General features: G+C 37.6%; 1 protein-coding gene and 1 non-coding gene across 2 annotated transcripts; both read right to left on the bottom strand.

Moving 5' to 3' along the window:
- Positions 1 to 996: 996 nt before the first annotated feature.
- On the bottom strand, positions 997 to 3,932 carry LOC141618491 (uncharacterized). The gene is made up of 3 exons (XM_074435606.1): positions 3,836 to 3,932; positions 1,073 to 3,553; positions 997 to 1,001 (listed from the first exon to the last, which is right to left on the bottom strand). The coding sequence occupies exons 1-3, from the start codon at positions 3,930 to 3,932 to the stop codon at positions 997 to 999; spliced, it is 2,583 nt and encodes an 860-aa protein (XP_074291707.1).
- Positions 3,933 to 9,024: 5,092 nt separating this feature from the next.
- Positions 9,025 to 9,131, bottom strand: LOC141623993 (small nucleolar RNA R71). The gene has a single exon (XR_012533806.1). It is a non-coding gene; the product is annotated as a small nucleolar RNA R71 (small nucleolar RNA).
- Positions 9,132 to 10,519: the final 1,388 nt, after the last annotated feature.

Genomic DNA, 10,519 nt, shown 5'->3' with positions numbered 1-10,519 from the left:
GTTTAATGTTCCTTTAAGATATCTAATCAAATGAATAACAGCATTAAGATGAGGTTGTCGTGGCTCACAGATAAACTGACTAAGATGCTGGATACTATAGCTTATATCAGGTCTGGTAAGGTTGAGATAAAGTAACCTCCCAATTAATCTCCTGTAAAATTCAGGATTGGCTAATACTTCTCCTTCTTTAGTAGACAATTTTAGACTAGTGGGAAGTGGAAATTTTGCTGGTTTAGCTCCTATCATCCCTGAATCTTTTAAAATGTCCACAATGTACTTTCTTTGATTGAGTAAGATGCCAGTAGTGGATCTGGATACTTCTATTCCAAGAAAATATCCCAAAAATCCAAAGTCTTTGATAGTGAAAGCCTCGTGTAAGAAATGCTTAATACCACTAATTTCCAAAGGATTGTTCCCAGTGATCAATAGATCATCAACATAAACCACAATAGCTACAAAGGAACCACTTGTATCCTTTTTGGTAAATAATGAATAATCAGACTTTGCCTTGGTGTAGCCATGTTTGACTAGAAATTTGGACAATTCTAGATTCCATTGCCGTGAGGCTTGCTTCAAACCATACAAGGATCTTTTTAAAAGACAAACTTCATCTGATTTACCCTTATGATAACCTTCTGGCTTTCTCATATAGACCTCCTCATCTAAGAAGCCATGGAGGAAGGCATTATTTATGTCCAACTGATGTAGGGGCCAATTTTTTGCAGCAGCAAGAGCAATAATACACCTTACTGTGGTAAATTTTGCCACTGGACTAAAAGTGTGTTTGTAGTCTTTCTCTTCAATCTGACTATACCCCTTTGCAACTAGACGAGCCTTGTATCTCTCCACTGTACCATCAGGATTAAACTTTATTTTGTACACCCATTTGGCTCCTATTGCCTTCTTACCAGGTGGTAAGGAAGTGAGCACCCATGTGTTGTTATCCTCAAGGGCTTTGATCTCTTTAGCCATAGCTTCTTGCCAATGAGGATCATCTTAGCCTGGGAAAAAGTGGATGGCTCATATAATTGAAGCACATTATGACAAGATGACTTGTAATCAGGTGAGAAACCATCAAGATTAAGTAGAGCAGTACAAGCAGAATGCGGAGCTTCTGTACTTCCTACAGTAGAATGTGCTAGAGATTGTGGTATTCCTCTGCAGTCAAATTCCTGAAGCTTAGAACTGAAAAATCTGGTCCTGGTGGATTTCCTGGTCTGAGCATCAACACTACTTATGGTTGAAACAGTCTCAGTATTAGGCAAAAAAATTGTATTTGTTATATTATCTATATTATTATTAATGGTATTATTTGTATTAGGTATTTCATGAGGATGTACAAATGGGGATTCAGTATTTGTAGTATTTGTGGTATTGGAATTGTCTGTAGGAGGATTGTCCTCTTCCACAATTTGGGAAAAAACTTGAGTATTATCATGATTTATATTATGTGTATTATTGGTGTATTCAGGGGAATAAGGGAAAAGATGTTCCCTGAAGACAACATCTCTGCTGTAAATGACTTTGTGCTGATCCAGACTATAAAGTCGATATCCCTTCTTGCCCATAGGGTAGCCTAGAAATATGCATTTGATGGCTCTATCAGCAAACTTATCCCCATCATGATGTGCAGCATAACATAAGCATCCCACTACTCTCAAATGGGAATAATCAGGAGGCTTGCCAAATAAGCACTCATGAGGAGTTTTCAACTTTAATACAGCAGTAGGAAGAAGATTGATAATGTGAGTGGCAGCAAGTATCAAATCGCCCCAAAACTTACTTGGTAAACTGGACTGAATCTTTAATGCTCTTGCTACCTCAAGGAGATGTCTATGCTTACGTTCGACTCTCCCATTTTGCTGCGGATTACCAGGTATGGAGGTTTGATGAACTATACCATGCTCAGAAAATAAGTGATTGCAGTCTCTTTGCACAATCTCAGTCCCATTGTCAGATCTCAGTGTCTTAACAGTGGTGTTGAACTGATTTCTAACATAAGCTAGGAAATGATCAATGGTCTGAGAAACAAGGTCTTTGTGTTTTAACAACATGGTCCAAGTAGTTTTACTAAAATCATCAACTACAGTTAAAAAATAAGAAGCACCATTGAGTGCCAGAACTCTATAGGGTCCCCAAAGATCAACATGTATCAACTCAAAAGGAGCATTTGTGATAGAAGTACTAGTGGGAAAGGGGCTCTTATGATGCTTAGCCATGAGACAAGTATCACAATGAAATCCTTTGTCATTCATAAGAGAAGATGCCTGAGGTACAACATGTTTCATTGAAGACAAAGCACTATGGCCTAACCTAGCATGCATAAGACGTACAACAGTGAATGTAGCATTGGGAGTAATAGACTCACAACTAGGAATAGAAAAAGTACATTTATTCTTAGGTATATTACTAAGATGATAGATCCCACCTTGCTTCAAACCAGAGCACAGAATCTCTTCAGTTATAGTGTCCTGAATAACACAACCATCAGGTGAAAATTTAGCACAAAGTCTCACATTATGCAACAACTTACCAAGTGAAATCAAATTGTGCTTAAAATCAGGAAGGTATAGCACATTGTGCAGGGTTAAACCATCAGTAATCTGTACACTACCAATGAATTTAACATGTTTAAATAAACCATCAGGAAGTGTAATAGACAGAGGTTTAATCAGTTGCCTGATAGTCTTGAAATTAGACAAGGAATATGTCATATGATCTGAGGCCCCTGAATCATTGATCCAATTTCTATCAATGATGCAGCTATTATTTATATGAGCACTAGCAGCCAAGAGTGTACCTGAGAATTGAGAGGAACCAGCAGTATCAGTAAAATTCTGAGACTGTAATTTGAAGAGTTCCTTAGCCACAGCTTGGACAAAAGAAGCATCAATGACAGGGGAAGTAGTAGCAGGAGAATCAAGAGGAGTATCAGGATCAGAAGGTGTTTCTTCCACATTTCTTGCAAACTTCTTTCCTGCAGTGTAACCAGCAGATTGTTTCTGAGCCTGATTAAAAGCTGCACGTTTAGCCTGTTCTCTCTTGTGTACCCAACAATACTCAAGAGTATGTCCAGACTTCTCACAACGAGTGCAGTAATAAGGTTGCTTCCCTGGAGCAGCTCCTTGATCATTAGAGGTGTCAAATTTTGTCTTCTTGTTGTCACGCCTCCATACATTCTTAGGAAGTCCAGTAGAAGCAGCAGCTAAAGCCATGCCATCAGAATTGACCACAGCAGCAGCACTAATGTTAAGCTGAACTTCAGCTTGATGTAGCTTAGCATAAACATGATTAATGCTAGGAATTGGATCCAAAGCAAGAATATGATCACGAATCGTGTCATATATCTTTTCCAATCTCATCAGAAAATCCAGAATATGATGAACATTTTCTCGTTCAACAATTTTCTTAAGAATGTTGCAAGTGCAAGTAGCAAGAGCTCCATAATCACAATCAGGAAGAGGATCAAGAGACCGATTATCTTCCCAACCTGATCGAAGCTTAGCGTAAAACTCGGCAATAGAAAGATCACCTTGCTTGATTTCTGCAACTTCTTTACGCAATTGATATAGAAAAGGAGCATTTGATTGATTGAATCTTTCATTCAATTCCTCCTAGAACTGCTTGCTAGAAGTGGCATAGGAAAAGCTTTTAGCAATATCTTCAGAAAGAGAAAACTGAATCCACCTCATGATTGTATAATTAGTACGAATCCAATCCTGGTAACGAGCGTCCGTTGTAGGCGGTTGTGGACAAGCGCCATTGATGAAACCGAGTTTGTTTTTTGAGATTAAAGCAACGCGCATGTTTCGAGACCAATGGAGAAAAGACTTGCCAGAAAACACCTGCGGAACAAGCTGATTGAGTGATTGATCGCCTGTTGTGAGGTGAAGAGGATCCTTGTAAACAGAAGAAGCAGCAGGTGTCGCCATTGTTGCGAAGTTTGAAGAAATAGCGGAAGACTTGTGATGAAGATACGATCGAAAAAATGTAAAGAATTGAATATGTGTTGTTGTCAACAAAAGGACTTTACAAATGAAAACAATTGATGCAGAAAAATATCAAAATGATGAGTAAATCATCTTCGTAGGATCGATTTTTGACGATGATACCATATTGAATTCTGATTTATCGAATTCTAAAATAAAATGTAACAGAATTACTCAAGCTTGATGATGAACAACTTGAGTAAATAAAGTGTAATTTTATTGATGTCAAAAACATAATTTACAGAGTATGAGGATTGTGTATATATATACAATGAAGAAGAGCTATACAAAAATATCTGTAACTAACTTTTGACAGGTTGTTGTCAGCTGGAGTTTGTTACAAGCTGACGTGGATCTGACTAGGAGAAGGAAAAGAAGCTTCTGGAACTGGAGTGAAAGTAGTGCAGAAGTTCAGAAGGAAGAGCTGAAGGATGAAGATATATCATGATGAATCCAACAAGAAGATTAGAGTTTAATTAACCTTTGGCCCATGTTAACTGTTAAGTGAAGCTTGTGACGATAAAAGTTGTGTGGTATTTGTAAGCTTTTGTATTTTTAGATTTGGTGGTGAGAATTTTGAACTCTCAAATATTAGCAAATATATTGCAAGATTGGTCTCACCTTGTGGATAAAAAGAATGATTTGTCTATATTTAATTAGCCATTTTATTGGATTATGGTAGTTGTCGTCTTGTTTGGTATAGATTGACTATTTGGGAAAAGAAGTTGGATTAAAGTATTAAGTGCAAGATTTGACATTATATTGGCTTTTAAGGAGCGTCACATGTTCGGTACTACATTGTGGAAAAATTGTAGTGGGGTGAATCTAATATGGTTAAAGTTGTGTGCAATAAAAATCGTATCTAAGAATCAGTTGAAATGTTGGGTTTACCTTGAGTAACACCTGACCCTATTTTGTTTTTGTCTAAGGAAGTTGTACGCTTCGAGGACGAAGTTTTATTTTAAGGGAGTAGAGAAGTACAAACTTACTCTATTTTTTGTGTTGTTAACGCTTTTATCGCACTCTTGTAGAGTACAATTTTTGCTACATGTTGTTTCATGTTTTCAATCTGGTATCTTAAATTTCGTATCCATTTGTGCGTGATGCACTACTTTCAATTTGGTTCTTGAGATTGTTGGTATTGGCTATTTATTATTATTGAAAGTGATTATATTTTTACTCCATTATACATTGGCTGTTTGTCTGTGCGTAATGCATAATTGGTGGCTTATTTGCGCTTAATGGACACTTGTGGAAAGTATTTTTTTGCCCTTGTGAAATTTGAAAATTTCAAGACATATCTTTGTGTTTCTGAAAAAAAATAATAATAAAAAAATATTCTTTTAACCTCCGACATGCTCTTAGCTTTTTTAATAGTTCTTTTCCCTTGGAGTTGAGAACATTACGAGAAGTTTGTGGTGTGGTGTGGTGTAGTGCATTGTATTCGTAGTATCATGTGGAATTAGAAGTTGGTAGAAAGGTGACAATTTGTCTAGGCTGCGTAGCTGAGTGACATTTTAGATGAGTGGAGTAAGCGAAATAGACCTTTGTTTTAGTGAAGAGTTTAAGTTTCGAGGACGAAGTGTTGTTTTAAGGAGGGAAGTCTGTAACATCCCATTATTTTTCTAGCTATTTACAAAGGATTACTTTCTCTTATTTATATCATTTTGGGACTCGAAGTCAAAAGTCTTAAACTTTATTTATTTATTATTATTATGGAAAATAAAACTATTTTGGGCTCTCGTAAAGAAAATGGATTTTGGATTATTTCAAAAGTGGAACATTTTTTTTTTATAAGCTCGACTTGATTTTCGATTTGGACATTGATCCAACTTATTACTTAAGAAAAAAAAAATTTGATAATTTCTCTAATTAACCCTAAACCCACGCTGTTCACTCTATGATACCAAGTTTTATTTTGTCCTCTAATTAAATTTTGACGGCACTCACCTAGATCCATCTTTCCCCTTTACTTCTTTTACCTGGTGTTGTGCCTGTCTAATGTATAAGTTGAAGTTCATCTGCAACGGGGCTCCGACCACGAATTTCCATCATCTTTCTCTTCCCTTTGTCGTGTTATATAAATTGGAAGTATCAAGTTTATTCAATGATTGTTTTTCTCAATTCTATAAATCAAATTTCGTTTTATAAGTAACGCGATTTTATCGCTCTTATGATTTTTAATACATTGTTCGAGATTGTGTGACGAGAAGGTTGTCGTTGTGAAAGTGTATATGTTTTACGTATTGAAAATTGTTATTGGGAATTCATTTGGTAGTATCATACGGAGTACATTATAAAGCATATACTTTTATCGATGCGGGTATGCGATGGGCTGCGAAGGATTAAGAATTTGGGATTTCGTACGTTGAGGTTGATAAATGACTTTGATTTGGGGGGTTGTTTATGTCTGTATATGATCACCTATTTTGGAGTTGGGTTTCTAGTACGTAGTACATACTTGGTAGTAGTCATAAGTGTGTCTTGAGTACGCATTTGTTTCTGAGAATGTTAAGAAATTATAGTCTCAAGGTAAGTTAATGATGTGACCATAATTAGAGCATATTTAGTCCCCGAATTAGCCTTTTTCCCATGCTTTTTAGTTTATATTTTGGTCATTTATTGTCTTTAGTCCTTTGTTTTGCATATTCTTTGAGGTTTGTTTCCTTGGTAGGAAAGGAGTGTAAACCTTGCTTTTTCATGGCAAAATAGAGCTAAATTGATTGAATTCAATGACCAAGCATCAAAGAGAAGACAAGATTAGAAGGCCTTTGTACATACTATAGTAGATGGGCAATGATGAGAAAAGATCCTTGAATCCCCGAGGAAATCCTCAAGGATTTTATGAAGAGTGGAAGAAAAGAAGAAAGAAAGTAGCTGTAAGACAATACGAGCGGATTGTCCACAAGACGCCCATCCAGCAAGGGCAATCCGAGCGTCTTCCCCAGCTGGACGCCCGTCCAGAACCACCACAATCCGCCCGTCTTCCATTGAATTCGCTCGGCCAGAATACCCCCAATCCGTCCGTCCCGTGCCCTGGACGCTCGGATTGTCTGTCAGCCATTTCATCTTCTACAAGTTTCAAGGAAGGATGCGCATATTTTTCTAAGACCGGCAAAAAGGAGACCGGAGTCTCCCTTAAGACCGGCGATTCCTCAAGGACTTAATCGTCATTTAAGCCCTTAGTAAACCCTTATTTATGTAACTAATCCTCACTATAAATACCCCATTAGGCTAATTAGAAGATCATGTTCTTCTTTGAAATTTTTAGTATAGTTAATATCAATCAAATCTCTCTTTAATCTTGTAATCAACATTTAATCAAGTCTTAATACAATTTCATTTCCTTAATCTCTCTCTTGTTCATCCTTTATTTGGGTAATTGAATATTATTTGGGTTATTATTGGGAGATTGACAACCTTCCAATCAATCATCAAGTACTTCTATTATTCTTTGCTTTATTATTGGAATCATTAGTAGATATAATTCTCTTAATCCCTTTTTAATTATTGTTAATTATCTTCATTTATTCATCATGTTTCACTTTGTTGGTATGATTGACAACCTTGCTAGCATGTTCAACATGATAATGAGTGAGTAGTTTCCTTAGCTAGGGTTAATGGGTAATTAGGGGAAACCAACATGGGGGATGATTCATGCTTAACATAATATGTTTTCGTAGTTTATTTGCTTACTTGTTGTGATCTCAACTTATGCACATGTTATGTTTGATGAAATGCGAACCTATGAATCCTTGCATTTTTTACCCATCACCTATCTTTTCAATGAGACTTGTAAGACATAAACAAACTCGAGTCTCATTAGACCATGCATATAGTTGAGTAGGGAAGATTAAGTCGACTTGTAGGTGTTGTACAATCTAATCGAATCGGCTCCGGGACCCAAACTTTCCTAGGATGGTAAGATATAAACCAACTCGATTCATCACAACAATAATTGCTTGCTTATAATTTGAGAATATGTTTGTATGATCAATTCCCATGAATCCTCTATGACCCCATGACACCCTAGTGTCTTTTATCAATTGTTTACACCCATTTTTAATCATCTTGCTTGTTTACTTTTATTGCTATTTAGTTTAGTGATCTTCTACTTCAAACCCCAAATTGTGACACCCTTAGACACCACTAGTTGCAATTGAAAATCTCATCTCAATTCCCGTCCCTTGGGATCCGACCTTTACTTACCTCTTTACTTATTGTAGAGTTGTTTGTGGAGTTATAAATTGTGTTTTGGTCTAGGTGCTCCTAACGACAAGTACCGAAAACTAAACCCTCACAAGGGAACACGACCAAAAATGGCGCCGTTGCCGGGGACGGTGTTAACTTGATTTAGATTTTCTTGTATTGTTATTAGTTGTGTCTTTCTTTGCCTTGGGGAAGTAAAACTCCTCAAGGTTTGTTCTAATTATTTTCAAGTTGTTTGATATATTGCGTGTCTAGAAGATCACAAGGTAACTTGTTACCCTTTGATCAAGAAATTGAAAGGACTTTGACAACCAATAGAAGACTTGCTAGGAGAACTTTGAGAGGTATTTGTGAGGTTGTAGATACTCAACCAAGCACTATTGAGTTAATCAACCCTTTTGCAAGAGAAGGTGAGGAGAACCTAACACAAAATCCAACACAAAATCAACCCACAATGCCTAAATTTTCATCACATTCCGTACCAACCGAGGAGAACCTACCCAATGGTACTCCCACACCACAACATTTAACCGGAAATTTCATTGCCAAATCCGCATTTATCCAATTAGTCGAAAGAAGCCAATTTGGGGGGATGCCTAGTGAAGACCCTCACTCTCACATGGAGACTTTTTGCGACTATTGTGATGCGATTTATCAAACCGGTGTAACTCAAGACCAAATTCGATGGGTCTTATTTCCTTTTTCTCTAATTGGCACCGTAAAACAATGGTTGAAAGGCCTTGATAAGGCTACTCTCGGAATTGATTCTTGGAAGAAATTGGCTCTAGCTTTCTACAAAACGTTCTATCCACCAGAAAAGACTAACATGCTAAGAGCTCAAATTACGGGCTTTAAGCAAAGAGATGAAGAATCTTTGTATGAAGCTTGGGAGCGATTCAAAGGAATTTGTCGCTCATGTCCTCATCATGGACTTAGCGAGTGGTTCTTGGTACAACAATTTTGGAACGGTCTTTATGAAGACTCAAGAAACATTCTCAACATGGGATCAAATGGAATGTTCACCGAAGTTGACGACAATCAAACTTGGAACAAGATTGAGGAAATGGCGGTCCATAATTCACAATATAGTAGACCTCACAAGGCTACTAGAGGAGGAAAGCATGAAGTGAACTCTATTACTCAATTGGGTGCTCAACTTAGTGCTCACATTGATACCATCAATTTGAAGTTCGAAAAAGCTTTGGCTAGACTTGAAGAAGCCTCAAAATCACCAAAGCAACATGTTAATGCCATGACGGCATCTTCATCAAAGTAATCCCCCGAGACATAAAACGGTTAGTGCCATTAACTTGAGAAGTGGTACAAGGTATGAAGCACCGGAGAAGCAAGTTGAGGATGAAGTTGTGGACGCTAGTGACAAAGAAGAAGTTGTGCAAAACTCCAAGGATGGAGAACCATTAAAAGAAGAAGTTTCAAAGAAAAATGAAGACAAGGCCAAGGAGAAGGAGCCCATTGTGATTAGACTTCCTTTTCCGAGTCGTCAAGCCAAGCCCAAATTTGATGACCAACTTGGAAAATTTATGGAGATTGTGAAGAATTTGGAAGTCTCGATTCCTTTTACGGAATTAATCAATCACGTGCCGGCCTATGCAAAGTACATGAAAGACATCTTTACGAAGAAGAAGGCGATCCGGAAGCTTGAGACAATCGCCTTCACTAAGGTGAGTAGTGCAATACTTCAAGGGAGTTCACCTCCAAAACATAAAGATCCGGGAAGCTTCTCAATACCGTGTACCATTGGCGACACAATGATCAACAAAGCCTTATGTGATCTAGGGGCTAGTATGAGTGTTAAGCCGTACTCGGTGAGTAAAAGGTTAGGGATGGGAGAGCTTAAATGCACCAATATCACACTCCAAATGGCCGATAGATCGACGAAGACACAATTAGGGATATGGGAAGATGTTCCCGTAAGAGTTGGGAAATTTTTCATCCCGGTGGACTTTGTCATTGTTGACATGGAAGAAGACTCCAACATTCCAGTCATTATAGGTAGACCTTTCTTGCACACCGCGGGTGTGGTGATAGATGTGAAGCATGGAGAGCTCACTCTAGAAGTGGGAGATGAAAGCATAACTTTCAATCTTGACAAAACCATGAGAGCTCCCCGTTTGCATGAACCATGTTTTATGGTTGATAATTATAGCCGGAAGGATGATAGGAAGAAGTCGGAATTCCAATGGAAGAAGAAAGTTGATGGTGCTCCATTCAAAGAGAAAGGAAATTGTAATAAAGAGAGCTTGAAAAGCTCACCAAAGTCAAGCAATGAAGAGGATGGCCTCATTGGCCAAAACAAGAAA

This window comes from Silene latifolia, chromosome X, assembly GCF_048544455.1.
Source record: "Silene latifolia isolate original U9 population chromosome X, ASM4854445v1, whole genome shotgun sequence".
Taxonomy (NCBI): Eukaryota; Viridiplantae; Streptophyta; class Magnoliopsida; order Caryophyllales; family Caryophyllaceae; genus Silene; species Silene latifolia.
This window is presented reverse-complemented; position numbering and strand designations above follow the sequence as displayed.